This window comes from Phaseolus vulgaris, chromosome 3 (genome assembly GCF_051622355.1).
Source record: "Phaseolus vulgaris cultivar YP4 chromosome 3, ASM5162235v1, whole genome shotgun sequence".
NCBI lineage: Eukaryota > Viridiplantae > Streptophyta > Magnoliopsida > Fabales > Fabaceae > Phaseolus > Phaseolus vulgaris.
Window position 1 is genome coordinate 43,807,894 of NC_143500.1, and position 20,240 is coordinate 43,828,133.

At 33.3% G+C, this 20,240-nt stretch overlaps 2 protein-coding genes and 1 long non-coding RNA gene across 4 annotated transcripts; 2 read left to right on the forward strand and 1 right to left on the reverse strand.

Moving 5' to 3' along the window:
* Nucleotides 1–3,410: 3,410 nt before the first annotated feature.
* LOC137807857 (transcription factor bHLH162) lies at nt 3,411–4,780 on the reverse strand. Its single transcript, XM_068608686.2, has 3 exons — nt 4,481–4,780; nt 4,010–4,345; nt 3,411–3,850 (listed from the first exon to the last, which is right to left on the reverse strand). The coding sequence occupies exons 1-3, from the start codon at nt 4,619–4,621 to the stop codon at nt 3,737–3,739; spliced, it is 591 nt and encodes a 196-aa protein (XP_068464787.1). The 5' UTR covers nt 4,622–4,780; the 3' UTR covers nt 3,411–3,736.
* A 5,662-nt stretch (nt 4,781–10,442) lies between these two features.
* On the forward strand, nt 10,443–16,681 carry LOC137807858 (uncharacterized). 2 transcript variants are annotated; one of them, XM_068608687.2, is made up of 7 exons: nt 10,443–10,560; nt 14,479–14,749; nt 14,833–15,039; nt 15,122–15,379; nt 15,464–16,117; nt 16,202–16,437; nt 16,514–16,681. In XM_068608687.2, the coding sequence occupies exons 2-5, from the start codon at nt 14,483–14,485 to the stop codon at nt 15,992–15,994; spliced, it is 1,263 nt and encodes a 420-aa protein (XP_068464788.2). In that variant the 5' UTR covers nt 10,443–10,560; nt 14,479–14,482; the 3' UTR covers nt 15,995–16,117; nt 16,202–16,437; nt 16,514–16,681. The 2 variants fall into 2 exon arrangements, with proteins under 2 accessions (XP_068464788.2, XP_090155871.1); XM_090299745.1 differs by lacking the exon at nt 10,443–10,560 and having other exon boundaries at nt 14,432–14,749.
* A 78-nt stretch (nt 16,682–16,759) lies between these two features.
* On the forward strand, nt 16,760–17,441 carry LOC150028860 (uncharacterized). Its single transcript, XR_016519285.1, has 4 exons — nt 16,760–16,864; nt 16,941–17,010; nt 17,087–17,182; nt 17,260–17,441. It is a non-coding gene; the product is annotated as an uncharacterized LOC150028860 (long non-coding RNA).
* The last annotated feature ends 2,799 nt before the right edge of the window (nt 17,442–20,240 follow it).

Consider the following 20,240-nt stretch of genomic DNA (forward strand, 5'->3'; position numbering starts at 1 on the left):
TTTAAATAGAAATAATTTTGTAGTCTCTAAATTAGTATCTAATTTAATTAATATAGTGTATAATTTTTTTTCTAAATTTAGTTTCTATTTAATAATTTTCTTGTAGTGTGTATTTGACAAAAAAATAAGGAAGCGACAAATAAAATATGTTGAAAAAAAATAAATAGTAGCCACTGTAATCAAATACAATAAAATAATTTAGTTTAATATAAATAAATAAATATATTTATTGTTATTTTAGATGTGAAGTGAGATATAAGTTATATAATAATGTAATATAAAAAAGTTTATAAAAAAAAAACAAGTATATTTTTAATATCTATATACTTGGCTGCTCAAATGTTTGTATATTGTATATCTTATTTGCTGACTTAATGGAGAAAAAGTTTGAAGTGGGCGGTATAAAAGGCATAGGATGCGAAGTTACAATCCAAGGACTTGATTAAAAGCTTGAATTTTTAAAAATACATAATTTAAATATTGCATATCCATTCATCCATTTTTTATTTTTTAATTAAATTTGAATTTTTGAAAAAAAGTGAGGTGGTTAAAAGAAATTAAAAAAAAAGTTAGATTTTGTTGTGTCGGTACTCTCCCAAACAAAATTCTGTAATTTAAGCTTGTGGGGAAGTTAAATTCATGGAATGGCCATGGTTGATAGCCGAAATTGTTTTTGTTTCGTAATTAATATTGATATTGACATGTCATACCATTACTTCGTGCCTAATTAATTGACATGTCTCTCTTGATCACGATTGTTATGTATGCCTCTGTTCTTTTAGTCTGTGAAAAAAGAAGGTCCATACATTTAATTTTCATCTTCTACACACGTCGGGGGAAAGTGACGGATATTTTATATATATATATATATATATATATATATATATATATATATATATATATATATATATATATATATATACGGTTAATATCATTTTCGTCAGGATGGTATGTAGTGACAACAAAAATATCATAAAGACGGTGAGTAATGTAATGTTTCAATGAACACAAAACTATAACGATTATTATAGCGGAAAGAATTATAATATTATGATGATTATTATAGTATGATGTGTTTAATTAATTTTATTTATATTTAATAATTCAAGAATTATAATATTATTATGATTATTACAGTATGATGAATATAATTTTATTTATATTTAATAGTTTTATTTATGAATGATTGAATTATAATAATAAATAAATCTATTGTTTTAATTAAGATTAGTTGGATTTTAACTATTATTTTTGTTAATTTTGTATTTTTAAAGTAAAAAGATTTAAGAAACTTTTTATCTTTATTAATGGACTAAATATGCAAGAGTCAAAGTTGATTCTCTAAATCAAAAGGGAAATCAAAAGGGAAGCAAATATTTTAGAGATAGATTTTTTCCATTTAAGTATTAGTTGAATTTTCTTCATTATCTTCTCCACTAAAAGTGGTGTTTCCATCATGGAATGTATATGGTTTTTTTTGTTGGAGAGTCAAAAAAATACCAATATATGAGTGTGAAGCCTCTTTCTTTGTATATTTTTATGTATTTTTTTATCTTAGTATTTTTGCCTCTACATTTAAGGTTAGACCTTTTTTTGTTGATTATCTTAAAATGTTTGCCTAAACTTTTTTTGTGTAAGACTAAACTTTTTTTAGTTGATTCTCTGTATTCTTCATCGAACTTTGAGGTTTTGATCAATAAAAGTTTCGTTTTTCAATTCTCTACAACGATTATTTTAATCTTGTAGTTGTTTTAATCTTCTGATCTCTTGGAAAACTAATTATTGTGAGAGATTGTACTTGAAGATTGAGATTTTTTCTTATCTTAAAATTTGTTTTCTTAGATAGTTCGTATTGTTATAATTAATTTCTTGGACACATGATTCAGAGTAGATAAGCATTCCCATATAAACATGTAACAAATTGTCTACTTATTGAACCAGTAAACACATGTTATACTATAAGCTTCAAGTTGAATTACATTGACGCATGTTTCAATCTGATTTACCTTGAAGGGTGATAATCTTTATATAACTTTTGAGAAATTTATTGGTGAAGAGATTAAGAGTCAACCTGCATATTTTGCTTTTTGTAATCTCTTTTATATTATCCTGTTAAACAAACATAAATTCCCTTTTTACTTGTACTATTATTACTAATATAATTGTGTTGCGGATAGTATGTTGGGATCTAGTTTTCATTGGATTCAAATATCTTTGGGTTAATAAACCTTCTATACTATCTTTTCTCATTGTTAGACAAATCTCTTTGGATAGTTTGATTGCGTAAAAATATTGATTTGAATGCCAAACAATACGCATATCATAGTACCGTAAATAAGCTTTCCAAAAAAAGTTATTTAAATACAATACAAAAATAAATTTCATCTAAAAAATTCAAATGCATGGCTATAGTCAATGGGCAAAACGGAGATAACAGCCAAAATCCGTAGGTAAATCAGTATTACCCATGAAAAAAAAAATGTATGTAATTTACCTACGAAATTCTATATACTTTATTTTTAAAATTTTAATTATTCAAAATCTTTTTTTTTTCAAATATTATTTTATTTCAATTTTTATGATTATTATTCACAATTATCATATAAGTTATGACAATTGTAATTAAAGTTAGAAATAAATAGTAGGTGAGACTCAAAACCAGGTCCCTTAAAGAATGTCCAAAGAAGTTTTAACCATTACACCAATCAAGTTTTGTCGTCACATTATGATTATTATTATACTTATTAGTAAGATTATCAATATTAATATAGTTAATAATATAAAAATTAGTAACATTATTAATATAGTTAATAATATAAAAATTAGTAACATTATTAATATAGTTAATAATATAAAAATTATTAACATTATTAATATAGTTAATAATATAAAAAATATTAATATTATTAAATATTAATAAATATTATTAATTTATAATATTAATAATATGTTATACTTATTAGTTAAGATTATTATTATTTATGAATATTATTTATGATTTTATAATTAATTATATTATAATAATATTTTTAGTACTATGTATATAATTATTATGATAGTAGTTGGCAAGTAATAGAAATTTGTGGGTAAAAGTTCCTAGGTAATAAGATTCGTGGATAAAAGTTGATAGGTAATAAGATCTATAGGTAATAGTTGGTAAGTAATGTTGAATTTACCTACAGATTCAGATCTGTAGATAATATCTATAGGTAATGTTGTTCTTAGATAATATTTGTAAGTAATGCTGAATTTACCTACGCATTAAAATTCGTGGATAAAAATCAATAAATAATTTTTTCTTTTTAGTGTAGGAAGCAAGAACAAACGGAATGGTCGAGGTGGTAAAGTGTTGGTCTACGATTTTGATCACAACTCCAACCCTGCATTCTAACTATAGAATAATTAAATTTAAGGATGCATTTGTTTTATGGGAAACAAATGATCGTTAATTAACTTTCTATAAATGATCAAGAGTATCTTAACACGTGAAGTGATTAATTTTCCGAAAGCAAATGCAACATTTTTTTTAATAAAAAAATAATTAATATATTAAAAAAAAAAGAACATAGAGTACATAAGGTGCTCTAACCTTTAAACTGTTAAAATTCTCACCCAAAAAATCGCTTAAAACATTACAAGAGTGGACCACCCTCTCTACAGCATCACTTGAGATATGGCTTCACTAATTAAAGTGCTATGATCGATTCATGAGAAGTCATCTTCTGATTCATGACCTTTAATAATTTTGCTTTCGATCACGATATGTACTACCAGCTTCTAGTGGTTGAATCAATTCCTGAAGCCTTTGATATATCCTTGTTGACTCAACGCCAACTCTTGATATTTTAACCTGCAATAGAAAAAAAATGGCATATCAATATGAGAATAAATGTTTTGGTTGTTCTTTACCCTAACAAAAGCTGGACCTGAATGGGAAGCTTTACCCTAACATTAAAAGTAGTAGTAAGAAATAGAGATAAAGACCTAGATATGGATATGTCCATTGTACCTTAGCATGAACTGTGTAAAATATCTTATTAGCAACAGTAGTGAAGTTGGCAGTGACAACTTCAACACCCTCTTCCTCAAGGACACTAATTACTTCATAGAGCATGAAGTTCTTATTCACCCCACTTATCAACATCACTTCGATGCCCGAACCCAACTCCTTTATCTCAAGTAGAGGCAACTGAGACTCAATATTGAAAATCCCGTTATTGGTTTGGGTTGTTCTCATCATGTTCATGGCTTTCTCCTTCTCCCCCTTCAGTTTCTCTAATCTTTCTCTCAGATGCTTTATATACGTGGCTGCAAGATCAAGCTGGTCCTGCTGGGAAAGCATGTCCTGAAACATTCGTTCATTTAATTAATATTATACCTCATTAGTTTTCTATGGTTTTCATCATCAAAACTTAATTTGCAAAGAGGGACAGGGGGTGATTGAGTTATGCGAGTATGAACCGATCAACCATATACCAACCTTGGTGGGTTTGAGGTCCTTGGAAGGAATAATGGAAACAAGCTTGAAGCAGAGACCTTTCATGTGGATTCTGCGGTTTCTTTCAATAGTTTTGCGATCAAGTTTTGATGAAGCAGTAATGGTAGTGTTTGTGTTCTTCATGTTTGGAAATTTAGAAAGGGAAGTAGGTATGGTATGTTATAGCATGCAGTGTTTGAGCTAAAACTAGGGTTTGGTTTGTGATATGGAGTGTGATGAAGATGGTCGAAAAGAAGAAGTTTAAATAGATAGTTTAGAAGGGAAGATTTAACTGAATGGAAATGGAGTGTTTAAGTGAGGCATACAACAGTATCACTGCAATATATTAGAAAGGATGACGTGGAGCACCCGCAAAAATAAAATGACAATAAAGCCCTCACAGATACTGATGGTTACACGGCACTCTCGATGTGGGCTCCCAAAAGTCTGCTAAATAGGGGCAGAACAGTCACATGGTGCTACTAAATATCTTGTCACTCTCACTCTCTCGTGCCGTTATTGAAATGGAACAGATTTCACACCCAACAATTCAACGAAAAGTTTTTGTTAACACTCAAATAAAATAACATACTTTTTACACCCAAATATAATAATATTTTAAATTAAAAAATAACATAAAAATAATTCAAATAATAATTTATTGATATGTAGAATAGATGTAGTTTACTATTTGTATTTGTGGTGTCAAATATGACCATTCAAAATTAAAACACATACACTTCACAAACCTATTGAAATCCATCGTGTTAACATTTTATTTATTATTAAAAAATATAAATTGTCCAATAGGATTATTAAATACAATTTGCGATTCGTACAAAATGCAATTTTAATTAATAAAAAATATGTCCAAAATAATACACCAAATAATGCGTTTTCATAATTGTTTTCCTCTAGAGAAGTTTTAAATCAAATTTGTGTATTAGGTGTATTAACCATTTGTTTTACTCTTTTTTCTCAAAATGTAGTTTATTTTATTGTTAACCTAAATTAATCTACAGTCTCAGTATCCGTTTTTGTTTAGAACACTGATTAAAGAATTGAAAAAACTGTTGAAACATCTGATATAGAAAAAAAAATTCATAATAGAACATGTCTTTAGGCGTGCTAATGGAAAAAAAAAACTTTAAATTACTAATAACCAATGTTGTCAGTGCAGTAGTTAGTGCACATTAATCAAATTTTGATATTTAAATTTTTCAAGAAGTTTAAATTCATTTAGAATTATGATATTTAATAATCATGAAATATCCATTTTAAAAATAAATATAACACACAACAAAATATAATCATTTACAGTCTCAATAAATTACCATCTATAATGTGGGATAAGTATGTTAATTTTTATAATAATTACATATTAATAAGTTTATGTATAATATATATATCATTACAAAATATCTATATCTATATCTATATATATATATTTAATTAATATGAAATTTTCAACACACATTATTATAAATATAAAAATAAATAAAAAATTGAAAATAAAAAAAGACGAAGATAGAACGATAAATTTAATAAATTTAAATTTAAATAAATTCCTAATAATTATTGTATTAACTTATATATTATAGATCATATTTATAGAAAACTCCAGCATGTATATTATATTAATTTATTGTATAAGAATGAATAGTTAAAAAATAAAAAAATCATTATTATATATTGTGAAAGTATATAATGTGTTAAAAATAAAAATAAAAAGTTTGAAATGTATAATATTATGTAAATTGAAAAATAGAAATTAAAGCATGAATATTGAAGTAATAAAAAAGAGTTGGAAAAGGAAAGACAGGTAAGTTTTGTTTTTGTGTGTGAGTAAGAATTGAATAGAGTATGGAGTGTGAAGAAAAGCGCGTTGGACAACAAGGGAGGAGTCGCAAAGCCTGACTCTTGACCATGTTGTTCTTTCGCCGAAACTGTACCGAAATAGTGCTGTTCTTTCACTCTTCACTTTTTTCTGCCCCCGTTCATCACACGCAATACATACGCAATGCCCATCTCGGTTCCAAACGGATGCCCCAACCTTTTCCAACACAACATTTCTCCTAGGGGTGCAAAGCGGCCAGTCACACGTTTGGCCCACAAAAAATCGGGTTAGGTTGGCCCGCCCCGTAAAATTATTGTGGATTAGAATTTTCGATCCGTTCCGCATAAAAATTGATCTGCAGGTTTGTGAGTCAGTCCATATTCTTTTTTTTTTAAAAATTAAATATATTTTTTTTACATTTTGTTTTTAAAAAATTATCAAAAAACTAATACGAGATAGACTAATGCAGGTTAGCGAGTTGAAAAGGTCAGCCCGTTGCCATCCTAATTTCTCCGCACATCAGAACTCAATTCACTGTTTTATCAGAACTCAATTCACTGTTTTATAATGTAACCATAAGATGAGTTCAGATTCCAATTTCAAAACTTTGCATCATAATTACCATAACTAAAAAATGCTTTTTCTTCCAGCTACGTTCCATTGTTAAGTGCATGCATCTTAAAAATGCGTTTTCATTTATTTCCCTTTTTCCAAAGAAGCAAGGTGCTGGAGGAGGGCCCAAGCTCACCACACGATGAAAGCCAAGCCTCCAAGACTAGACGGTCTAGCCTATGATGAGGAGCGTCTAGACTCAAAAAGGAGCGTCTAGCCCATAAAGAGGAGCGTCTAGGCCATAATGAGGAGCGACTACATAAGGAGCGTCTAGGCCATGAAGAGGATTCCTTCTAGACCGTCTAGCTTCACATACACATGGGTCAAAGCTACGGTTTTGGGAAGAGAAGACCTTTGTAATTGTTACATAAAGGCCCATTAGGGGTGCTTAGTAGATAGGGTAGTGTAGAAAGCACATTTGATGGAAACATTCTAAAAACTTGCTAGGTGTGACCGGTCATAGCACATGGTCTAGGCTTTGCATTTCATTTGGTTTACATTTCATTATGTATTAGCTTAAGAATCACGGCCATCTAGCTTATAAATAGGGAGGCCATCTCTTTGTAATGGCAAGTTTATTGTGAGTAAAGTTATGCTGCCCATTTGTGCTCAACTTTGCTTCTCCCTAGAATCCTAGGCTCTAAACTTCAATTCCTTCATCTTTTCCCTTGGGCTGGCCGAACCACCCAATACCCATACTTAACATGCACCTACAAGATCAACACCACTCTTAGGAGGATCTTGCTCACCTTCATTCATTGCTTCCGCCCCATTACTCTACATTGATTCAAGAAGAACTTCATGAAATGCCATCATTTGGTATCATGAGCTTTGGTTCTTCAAGATGAGTAGCTCTTGGTCTTTTCAATTTTAGTTCTTCTTTATTTCATATTGTCATTTAATTTCCATACTTGTCTTGCTGTTTTTTACATTTTAATTTGTTCTTGGTGTGCTTTGTGGAAGATCCAACCGAAGCACTCTTGTTCAATTGATCTTGAACAAGTTCTTGTGCATTTTGTGATAGGATTCCATACACCTTTGAGTTGCTATTTTCTTTTAGGCTTTTGAGTCTTTATTGCTTTCATTATTTGGTTCATATTATGCTTTGAGTCTTTAATTTTCTGAATCTATACATGTTTTGTCAAGTCATGTTCATCCTTATTGTCAACAATTCATAGTAGTCCTTTTATTTGGCTTGATTGTTTCTTGATTTTGGGTCTCTTTAATTGCTTGAATCTGCTGTTCTTTGCTCTTTTGGTGCCTTTTTAATTTTAGTTTGAGTTCATATTGTGTTTAGATCCTACACAATTCTATTTCACAAATTTCCATTGTGTCTAAACTTTGGTATCTTGCTGTTTTTGTTTCTAGTTTTCAGATTCCCCTGTTTTCACCTTCTCTGTTTTGGCTGTTTTGATCCAGAAAAATATTTCCACTCATAGGAAAATTTTGATTCTCTGGAAAATGCAAGTTTAAAGTGTTATAGAAAGGACAAAAAAAGAATTAGGTCAAAAGAAGCAACAGAAAAAAAATGATAAATCTTTTAAAATCAGAGTGCAAATCTGAGGCGCTCCAGCTGGCCTAACTGAACACCAAAATTGCAAAATTTATTAAAAAAAAATGGTGCATGCGTTTTGAGTGATTCCAAAGCCAGATTTTAGATAAGATCCTGAATATCTTGCATATCAAATTTCAGAGTCAAATTTTAAAAATACAGCTCAGCATAAATCGGGGAACAAACACGTTTCTGGCCCACAACTTTTTCCAGTGGTGCTGTTTTTTTTTATTTGGTCATCCAATCTAGTGCTTTTCTTTAGGAATTCTTTTGTGTGCCAACCTTTAATTGAGTACCTTTATTTGTTTGCTTTAATTACTTGACTCTCTTTCTAGTTGTCTTAATCTAAATCCTTTTGGTGGTACTATTTTATTCAATTAAATTTGTTTCTTGCTTTTGTTCTTTGACCTCTAATTTGGGTGTTGGAATTTATTCTTCTTTGGTGCTTATGTGAATGGGAACTTGATTTGGTTAAGGTTTAGTCCTTTGCTAGGTGCTGGAAATTGGAGAATTAAAGACCATCATTCTAAGGAGAAGACAAGGCCAAAGCCGAAACAAGCATTCTTGAAAAAAAACACTACAAACACTTGGAAAATCAACAAGCAAAGACAACAAGGAAGTGCACTAACCAAAAAGAGGAACAACAAAGGGAGTTCTCTTATTTCCTTTGCAACTTGGTTTATTGTTAATTACCTTGTTAATTACGTTTTAGACGGTGAGTGTGTCTTCAAGGGCTCAAAGTGTCCAAGAAGCCTCACCTAGGGCCGAATAGTATAGCATTCTCGATTAGTAATTGTTACTTGTTTGTAATTGCTTTTCTTTTGCTTTCATAGCTACGCTTTGCATGGTTAGTTTTGTTTAAATTTGTGTTAAACCGACTAGTTTTGTTGCATAGATAGCTTACATTGTTTTCTTGCATTTATTTCTCAACTTATTTGTGTTCTAAGTGTTTCACTAAGAGAAAGTCTTGTGTGAAGATATTGGAGGATAGTTTTTGGCAAGGAAAAGGCTTGGTACTTAAGTAGTCCTTTGTGACTCACCTCCCTTACCTGAAAAACTACCTTCTTTAACTTTCCTAAACTTTCTCAAAGTAAAACACCTATATACACAAAGTTTTAGCCATGTCTTCTTCTTCTCACTCTCCAAAGTCTATTGAAAGTGAAGTAAAATCTTTGAAAACTCTTTTAAAAGAAGTATCCCAAGCGGTACAATCGATTTCTTTTAGACAATTGGAGAATGAGAACAAAATCAATGAGTTGGCTAAAGCTCAAGAAGAGAAATCACAAAACTCACAAAAATAAAAAAAAAACTCATGCATCCCATTCTAAAAGTAATGAGACTCTAGGGGATGGAAGCCTTAGAATTAATGACTATTACCAACCACCCCCTAGAAAAACTAGACAAAGGGAGCAAGAGAGCCCAAAGGAAGTAAGGGTAGACCTACCCCATTTCTATGGTAAGGAAGATGTAGAGGCCTACCTAGATTGGGAGATGAAAGTAGAGCAACTATTTGCTTGCCATAGGGTGAGTGAAGAGAGGAAGGTCCCTTTAGCAACCCTTAGTTTCCAAAGCAATGCTATGTATTGGTGGACCTCTCACTAGTACAAAATTTGAAAACAACGACTATTTATTTAGTGCGGCTTTGCGTTTAAACGCATTTGTAAAAAACGCGGTGGCATTTTTGTAATTAAATTGATTTACAAATGCGGTCTTACCCTAGAACCGCATTTGTAAATCAATTTTACCCTAAAAATAGAAGCGCGCCACTGGTTTTCACTTTCACTTTCGTCTTCTCCGCTCTTCGTTTCAACGTTCTCAGCTCTCTCCGCTTTGCATTGTAAGTTTCAGCTCTCTCTGCTTCAACGTTTGTTTTCGTTTTCGTTTTTGTCATTGTCATTATTCACTTCCTTGGCATTGTCATTTCGTTTCCTTACTCGTTTTCTGCATATAGGTGGTTACTGTTCTATTGGTTCTCTGGTTTTTTCTGCTCCGCCACCGCCACTGCTTTCGTCACCGCCACTGCTTCCGCCACCGCCTTCGCCTATGCCTTCGTCTTCGTCTCCGATCACCATCAACCTAAAGGTTGGTGTTGTATTTATTTAATATTTTGAATTTATATTTAAAATTTTGAATTCATATTTAATATTTTGAATTTTTATTTTTCTGTATTATAATATATATTTAATTAATAACTAATATAACTTGGAATGTATAACTAATAACTAATAATTTATATATTTGTGTGTATTTTGAATTTTTGTATTATATAATTTCTATTTTCTTAAATTTATATTATATATAAATTCTATTTTTGTAATTATTTTTATTTTTTGCACTTTCTCTTTGCATATCTTTTTTTTTTTTCCTGGCATCATTTATTTTTTATAATTGTCACTTTAAACTACTTTTACTTAAATAAAAATGAATATGATATTAATTTTTATGGAATTATAATTCTATAATGTATTAAACTTTGTTCTAGAATTTTAATTTTAGAAGTGAAATATTTAGTTAGTTGTTAATTACATTTTAATAAAAGTTTTATGTTATGTTAGTTATTGTTACTTTTAGAATAGAAATATCGTGTTTGGATTGAGTCCGGGGGTGTTCGACCCTCGGCAAATGTGTGAGATTGAAGAGAATACTAATTATTAGAAAATCCTAACTATATTCCAGAATATATAATGGATCGAAGTTGGATTAATGTTGTTCGTATAAGTGATGAGTACGAAAGGGGAGTAGAGGAATTTATACAATTTGCGCAGCGTAACGCGATTATTAGTGGTCATGATGGAGCAAAGATCAGGTGTCCGTGCGTTAACTGTTTGAATGGAAGGATACTGGATGTGAATATCATGAGGGAACACCTGCTATGTGATGGGTTTCTTCGATCTTATACAACTTGGACATGGCATGGTGAATTATTAAATTTACCACGTGTTTCCGTAACTGAAGAATATGTGGGTTCTACCATGGATGAAGCAGTACACGATGATGGAGATGATGATCGATTGGAGGACATGATTCGTGATGTGGGAGCTGAGTGTTTTGCAAAAGCGCATGGATATGAAAGTATGTCAAAAGATGCAGAGACTCCTTTGTATCCTGGATCAACTAACTTCACACGGTTGTCGGCGGTGTTAAGATTGATGAATTTGAAGGCAATAAACGGATGGACTGATAAAAGCTTCACGGAATTGCTCCAGCTGTTGAAGGATATGCTTCCAGAGGGAAATAGTCTACCTAATCGTAATTACGAGGCAAAAAAGATTCTTTGTCCAATGGGTATGGAGTACAAAAAGATACATGCATGTCCTAATGATTGTATATTATACCGGAAAGATTTTGAATTGTTGAAAATTTGTCCGAGGTGTGGGTTATCACGTTATAAGTTGAAACAAAAAGATGATGATTCTATTGATGACATGGAAAAGCATGGACCCCCAATGAAGGTTATGTGGTATCTTCCCATCATTCCAAGGATGAAGCGTTTGTTTGCAAACCCAGACGATGCTAAGAATCTTAGATGGCATGCAGATGAGAGGAAATGCGATGGCATGTACCGACATCCAACTGATTCTATTCAATGGAAGAAATTTGATGATGACTTTCCAGAATTTGGTAAAGAATCAAGAAATATCCGACTTGGTTTAGCTACAGACGGAATGAATCCGTTTGGTAATATGAGTACAAATCACAGTTCATGGCCTGTATTACTAGTTATTTACAACTTACCTCCTGGATTGTGCATGAAGCGAAAATACATGATGTTGTCTATGATGATATCCGGTCCGAAACAACCAGGGAATGATATTGATGTTTATCTAAGTCCCCTAATTGAAGATTTGAAGTTAATGTGGGACCAGGGTGTCGAAGTATTTGACGGATTTGCTAATGAAACTTTCAAGCTTCATGCCATGTTATTTTGCACCATCAATGACTTTCCGGCATATGGTAACTTATCAGGTTATAGTGTTAAGGGTCACAAAGCGTGTCCAATATGCGAAGAAGACACTGCTTCTCAACAATTGAAACATGGAAGGAAAACAGTATATCTTCGGCATCGGAGGTTTCTTAGAAGTCATCATCCTTACCGGAGGTTGAAAAAAAGCCTTTAATGGACACCAAGAGGGTAGTGGTCCACCAACTCCATTAACCGGTGTTGAGGTTTACGAAAAGGTAAATAACATAGACCACACCTTCGGCAAGTCCAAAAAAAAGTCATCTGTGACAAATATTTGGAAGAAGAAATCAATCTTCTTTGATCTTCCGTACTGGTCGAGGTTAGAAGTCAGACATTGTATAGATGTAATGCATGTTGAGAAGAATGTGTGTGATAGCTTAATTGGTACACTTCTTAACATTAACGGGAAGATGAAGGATGGTCTAAATGCTCGTTTAGATTTGATTGAGATGAACATACGCGGCGAGTTGGCACCCATACAAATGGGTAAGCGTACATATTTGCCCCCAGCCTGTTACACAATGTCAAAAGATGAAAAAATTAGTTTTTGTCAATGTCTAAAGGGTGTGAAAGTGCCACAAGGACATTCCTCAAATGTGAAGAGTCTAGTGTCAATGCAAGATTTGAAGTTAATTGGGTTGAAGTCTCATGATTGTCACATCTTGATACAACAATTGTTGCCGGTAGCTATCCGTGGGATCTTACCAAAAAATGTTAGACACACCATAACCCGTTTGTGCTCATTCTTCTCTTCCATCTGTTGTAAAGTCATTGATCCCTCAAAACTAGATGAACTTCAAAATGAAATTGTTGTTATCTTGTGTGAATTGGAAATGTTTTTTCCTCCGTCTTTTTTTGACATCATGGTTCATCTAGTGGTGCATCTGGTAAGAGAGGTTAGATTGTGTGGACCAGTGTACTTAAGATGGATGTATCCTGTTGAGCGGTATATGAAAATTTTGAAAGGTTATGTGAAAAATCATTATCGTCCAGAGGCTTCAATGATTGAAAGGTACATAGCTGAAGAAAGTATTGAATTTTGTTCAGAGTACATGACAAAAGCAAATCCAATAGGTGTTCCAGCTAATTCATGGCACCACAGGCGTTCTACAAGTAAATGTTTACGTGGTGTGAATATTGTAAGCAAATCTCGATCAGAAGTCTTGCAAGCACATTTGTACATATTGAATAACACAGATGAAGTTGTACCTTACATAGAAGCTCATAAAGCCATTGTGAAGGCAAATAACCCAAGACAAGCAGAGAAATGGGTCTTGATGGAACATAATAGAACTTTCATGCCTTGGTTTAAAGATGAGGTGTTCAAGGATTCAACGGCATCAGAGACCTTGACTTGGTTGGCTGCTGGATTGAAGTTTGATGTCATTTCATGTACAGCGTACGAAGTGAATAATTGTATATTTTACACGAAGTCCCTGGATGAAAAGAGTACAGTTCAAAATTCTGGTGTTACTCTTGAAGCCGAGTCAATGCAGTTTTCGACTTCGAAAGATACAAATCCAGTACTTGGATCAATGGCATACTATGGGTTTATAGAAGAGATATGGGAGATTGACTACACTAAGTTTTCCGTTCCAGTTTTCAAGTGTAAATGGGTTGATAATAAAAGTGGGGTTAAAATTGATGAATCAGGATTCACACTAGTGGACTTTCGAAAGATAGGGTATCGAGATGAGCCATTTATAATGGTTCAACAAGCATCTCAGGTTTTCTATGTGAAAGATCCTACGTCAGAACATTGGTATGTCGTTTTACACGGGAAAAAACAAGGGGAAGCCATAGATGATATTGAATATGGCGAAACTCGTTCATTCACACCAATGATAACTAATAAAGATGACGATGTACTTGATGATGTACATGCAACCCGTAAAGACCACAGTGAAGGAATTTACATATAAACATTCAACCCACATGCAACATGTAAATAAACATTTATAATTTTATGTATTATTTTTATATGATTTTAATTCGATGCACATTAACTAATGTTTGTTACCTAATTTTTTTAACAGAGACATGGATGACGACCAGACTCCAGTCAGACCTCGATCTGGGCGAGGTAGTAGAGGACCTACTAGATTGAAGCGTCTTGCATTGAGACGTGCTGCTGGTGAGAAGACACATGTTGACATTGACGTCAACACTGGAGTGGCTTTTGGTCCTAAGGCAGATGAGTTTATGAGCTATCTTGGAGTTGTTTCTCGTGAGAGGCTCTCCATTTTGATTAATTCATGGGATGAGGTTTCAGAGGTTGATCGGAACATGCTATGGGAGGATGTTCTGGTAAGCTTTACATTATTATTGTTATCATATAATGCTTTTTAATATTGATTAATTAATTTTAATTTCATGATGTTATTTTGCAGGCAAACTTTGACATTCCTGATGTGGAACCGCTTCGATCAAAGATATTATCCAATATCGCACTTAAATTTCGTACCTTTAAGTCAAGACTGACATCGAGATACATTTTTGGCGACCTTAAAGACGAAAATCCATGTTTAAAGTACCAACATATTGATGAAGAGACATGGCGTCTTTTTAGAGAAAGCCGTGAAAATGAGGCTTGGATGGTAAGTGAAGTAACTTTTTTGTTTATATAACATTAATAAGTTTATCTTATTTACTTCAGTTTGTTTATTTCAATTATGACAGGATCGTCGGAAGAAAGCTCAAGAGATAGCTTTGAAGAATCTTACCCCGCACGTTATGTCTCGTTCGGGGTATAGAAAACTTGAGCAAACACTGATGGTGGAAAAGGAGAAATCTCAACAGGGGACATATTCTGAGAATGTGGAAACAGGGGTCACTTCTCCTCCACCACCTTTTCGCCATGAAAAATGGAAGAGGGCCCGAATTAAAAAGTCCGGTGCACCAAGTTCCGAGCAATCCGGGGTTATAATCGAAAAAATTGTAAGTTATTTTTGTTATTTTCAATTTTTTTAAAGCATTAATTATATTAATGATTGAAAATATGATTTTTGTGTACTCTTGCAGGATTCCTTGGAATCCGACGGTACATTTGTTGCTGAAGTTCGTCACGATATCCTGGTTGAAGCAATTGGACGACCTGAACACTCTGGTCGTGTTCGTGCCGCTGGACAAGGGGTCGGAATTAAACTTTATTTTGGAGTTTCAGAACGACAGCCATCCTCCTCCTCCAAGAAGGAAACTCAAATGAAGACTAAGTTACGTGAAGAAATAATGGAGGAGATGAGAAAGGAGACTGATTTGATGTGGCTGGAGATGAAAAAGGAGAATGATCGAATGCGACAAGAGTTTCTATCGCAACAAGTTTGTGCTGAGCCGATTGAACCCCTTGTTAGTCCCACTCCCAAGAGCACAAAGGGGAGTAGTGCGGCTCCTCCAACATCAGGGGATGATATCAATGGGCAGATAGAGGATTGTGAGCTACTGGTAGTGGGCGGCAAACTTCCTCGGGTGGTGGCACTTGGAAAAGTCTATAAAAACGCCACCACCTTACATAGCGTTCCTCTCTCCCCTGATGTGGCGAAGGTAACTGTTTAAAAAGTACGATTTCCTGATGCTCGTGTTCCACTACCTTCAGATGAGGTAACCACTGTGGCCGATGCATTTCAGACATTCGTTGCCTGGCCCAGAGAGCTCATTCGATCTATGCCCGAACCTCATGTAATAATTTCGTTTCATTATATTATTTTTTATTTATATTTATATATTACATATAATTTAATACAAATGTTGTTTATCTTGTAGGAACCTTTTCAGCCACCAACTCCGAAAAAGAAGCGTGAGGTTCCAGTTGACGATCCTATGGCTTCCCTACGTCTCATTGCTAGTCAGATTGGCAATGATCCTTTTCCAGTTCCGTGGGATAATACATTTTTTTAAATCAACACTGAACTGCCACTGATGATTTACAACACAGATTTATCAGAATTTATATCTGGGAACCAGGAGCTCAATATAAGTATAATTCAATTTTTTATGATGTAAGTATCTTTACCTATTATTCAATTTACTTTATGTTAAATTATTATTGATTATGCTTTAACTAAAAACTTGTAGGTTTTTGCATAGAGTCTGTATCACTGAGGGGAAGGAAAATATGTATGGATTCGTAGATCCTGCATATACTAATCCCGTTGGACCAAACTCAACTGAGACTCAAGCATACATCACTAACATCCTGGAAAAAGAGGGAAAACAAATTTATTTATGCCCTTACATTAATGAGTAAGTTTAATTATATGTCATCAATTATTATTATTTCATGTTTTAAATATTTACTAACTCTTTTCAATGATCATATAGGCATCATTGGCAGTTACTTGTCTTATCAATGGTTGATAAGACTGCTGTGTGGTTCTGTTCCCTACACAAGAGGATGCCCACAAAATTTAAGGATATCATTGATACGTAAGTATAGTATAAACTTAACTTTGTATATGTTACTAATTAACCATCTACTAACGAGGTTTTTTGTATTAACCAGTTCATGGCGTGGATATAACATCCTAAAAGGTCGATCCAGTTCAAATAATTTGAACTACATAAGAGTAAAGGTTTGTAATTTTTTTCTTTCTCTATTATCATTGTTTATCAATATACTAACATATTACTTTTTATTGAATTATATAGTGTAATAAACAACCAGGAAGCTATGAGTGTGGCTATTACATTATGCAATGGATGATTACCATTATAAGACTAGGTGTTAAAACTGGTTGGAAGGAGGTATATGTTAAATCATTTTTATAATTCTTGAACATATATATATCTAGAAACTAATTTATGTCAACTTTGCAATGCAGTTATTCACAGAAGAAACACCAATGAGTGAGGAAGGCCTTTCATATGTTAGAGATTCTTGGTCCACATACTTCATTAATTTTTATAACTCTAGCATAAGTAAACAACATTAGTGGTTTTATTATATGTAATTTGATCACTTGTAAATGTACATTTTGATGATTTCAATTGGTTACTACATTTTTGTATTTGTCTGGCTGGGTTTAATCATTATGCAGGTTATTTAAATATATGGTTTCTGCACAAAACATGATGTACCAAAAAAAAAAAAACACTATTTACAAATGCGGTCATTTACCAAGACCGCATTTGTAAATAGTGAATTCGCATTTACAAATGCGGTCTTAGTAAATGACCGCATTTGTAAATAGTGATTTATGAATGCGGTTTTTACCAAGACCGCATTCATAAATCCTAAACCCCAAACCCACTCCCTAATTCAGAATAATATACAAATGCGGTTATCTAAAATGACCGCATTTGTAAATGTGATTTATGAATGCGGTCATAGGACCGCATTTGTAAATTCCAGATTTACAAATGTGTGTTGATCAAATGCGGTTCTATGACCGCATTTGTAAATTTAAAATAGCCGCATTTGTTTAACTTATCTGCACTAGTGTCTTTAGAGAGAGACCGACGTCTTCATAGGGAGCCTTCCATAGAATATTGGAATGACCTTAGGGGAGCCCTAAGACGTCGCCACATACCTTCCTACTACCATAGGGAGTTGATGGACAAGCTCCAAAGACTCCAACAAAAGAACTTAAGTGTGGAAGAGTATAGGCAGAAAATGGAGCTCTACATGATGAGAGCATCCATTAGAGAGGAAGAAACCACCACCATATCTAGGTTTCTAAGTGGGCTCAACCTTGAGATAAGGGATAGAGTAGAACTATTACCCTACCAAGACTTGAATGATTTGGTTCAACTTTGCATTAAAGTTGAACAACAAAATTTGCGCAAAACTTCAAGTCAAAGGGTGGGTTCTTACTCCAACTCTTATCCCAAGAAAGACTTTAAAAGGGAGGGTAGTACACCTAGAGACGAATCCAAACAAACTACCAAACCCTTAGTAAAAGATGCCTCCACCCCATACATCCGTGCTAGGGACACCAAGTGTTTTAAATGTTTTGGAAGAGGGCATGTGCAAGCGCAATGTCCAAACCAAAGGGTTTTATTTTTAAAAGGAAAAGATGAGTACACAAGTGGTGAGGATGAACCTAGTACACAAGGAGAGGGGGAAGGAGAGAGGATAAATCCTTTGGAGGGGTACTTATTGATGATTCAAAGAATCCTCCACAATCAACCTAGTGCATCCATTGAGACACAACGAGAGAACATTTTTCATACTAGATGCAATATTTTAGAAAATATATGCTCTCTTATTGTGGATGGTGGATCATGCTGCAATTGTTGTAGCACTAGATTGATTGAGAAACTAAATCTACAAGTAGTTCCTCATCCAAAACCTTACAATTTACAATGGATCAATGAGGATGGAGAACTACGTGTAGACAAACAAGTGGAAATCGAGTTTTCTATAGGTAACTATGAAGACAATGTTTTATGTGATGTAGTACCTATGGAAGCTTGCCACATCTTATTAGGTAGACCATGGCAATTTGATAAGAAAACCTCGCATAATGGTCTAACTAACGAGATTTCTTTCATCCACAAGCACAAAAAGTTTGTACTTAGCCCTTTACCACATTCCCAAGTGGTAAAAGACCAAATACAAATGAAACACAGAAGGGATGAAGAAAAAATAGAAAAAGAAAAAATTTTGGGAAACAAAAGGCGTGGGAGAATAGTGTTCCTTCCCACAAGGTCATTCAACAAGTCAAGCACAATGAAACTATCTTTACAAACATGCTTCTTGTTGAACAACCTAGCCTTTCCTATTGTAAAGGAACACTTGCAAGCATGAGCACAAAAGAAAAGTCTTTAAAAGAAGCTTGCATAAATCAAGACTACTTCTCAAATGTGTTAAGATATCCCCAAAAGAATGACAAGTTATCTATAAGCACCTACCAATTTTTGTATGAAGTAGTGCCTAGAACAACTTGCCATGTCTTATTGAGACAACCATTGCAAAATGTACAAATTTTCATAAACAATGGTTGTACCAACGAGACTCTCTTTGCACATAAGAGAAAAAGTCTACAAGAAGGAGAACTCATGGGGCAAATGAGAATTGATGAAACTCTAGAGCTTTTAAGAGGAAAACTTTTGTCACCCATGAGAAAAGAGGTTCAAAGACATTATTTTAGGTACAACTCTTGTTTTCAAACTACACCTAAAGCAAAGTCTCAAGAACTCTATACTCCTTCACCTTTTGTAAAAGATACTTGGGAAGACACACATTTCATACTAGAGCTTCCTAGGACAACAAAAGGTCTTGATTCTTTCTTCATGGAAGTGGATAAACTCTTCTTAAGAAAAGTGACAAGCCTCCATGATTTATTTTCAAAAATAAGGGATAGAGCTCCAAAATTTGAAAACATAGCTCTCCCTTCTATGCTTCACGAAATTATGAGGGACATCCACAATTCTTGGGATAAGAATCATTTTCCTTTTATGCATGCATACAATGGAGTAGTCCACAAGATTACTCATATCTCTCCATTTGAAGTTGTATGTGAACATAGTCCTCTTGCCTTTTTAAAGTTGTCACCATTTCCTAAAAGGATTATGCCTAAGGAAAAAGTAACTACTTTTGGAAATTTTAGAAAACATAAGAGGATTAGAAGGCACCTACAACCATCAAAAGGGAAGCATTGTGAGAAGTTGACCAAAACAAGAGAAAAACAAAGATGGCAACTTCACACAATTAATTGTTCTCCAAATACTCACTCTAACTCCTTTGCTTTGTTTCAAGATTCTCATAGGTTGATATTTGATCCGGGAGGACACACCTTGACGAAGCAAGAGGCTGCTATCCGAGATCAAGTTAGCAAATCTGAGGATAGATCTTTTCCCG

Bases quoted from the DNA above. Each gene is read 5' to 3' on its own strand.
- LOC137807857 (XM_068608686.2), bottom strand. From the start codon at position 4,621: ATGAAGAACACAAACACTACCATTACTGCTTCATCAAAACTTGATCGC. The intron at 4,346-4,480 runs GTTGGTATATGG...CGAATGTTTCAG, and splicing joins AGGACCTCAAACCCACCAAG to GACATGCTTTCCCAGCAGGA. The intron at 3,851-4,009 runs GTACAATGGACA...TTTCTATTGCAG, and splicing joins TTTACACAGTTCATGCTAAG to GTTAAAATATCAAGAGTTGG.
- LOC137807858 (XM_068608687.2), top strand. From the start codon at position 14,483: ATGGATGACGACCAGACTCCAGTCAGACCTCGATCTGGGCGAGGTAGT. The intron at 14,750-14,832 runs GTAAGCTTTACA...GTTATTTTGCAG, and splicing joins TGCTATGGGAGGATGTTCTG to GCAAACTTTGACATTCCTGA. The intron at 15,040-15,121 runs GTAAGTGAAGTA...CAATTATGACAG, and splicing joins GTGAAAATGAGGCTTGGATG to GATCGTCGGAAGAAAGCTCA.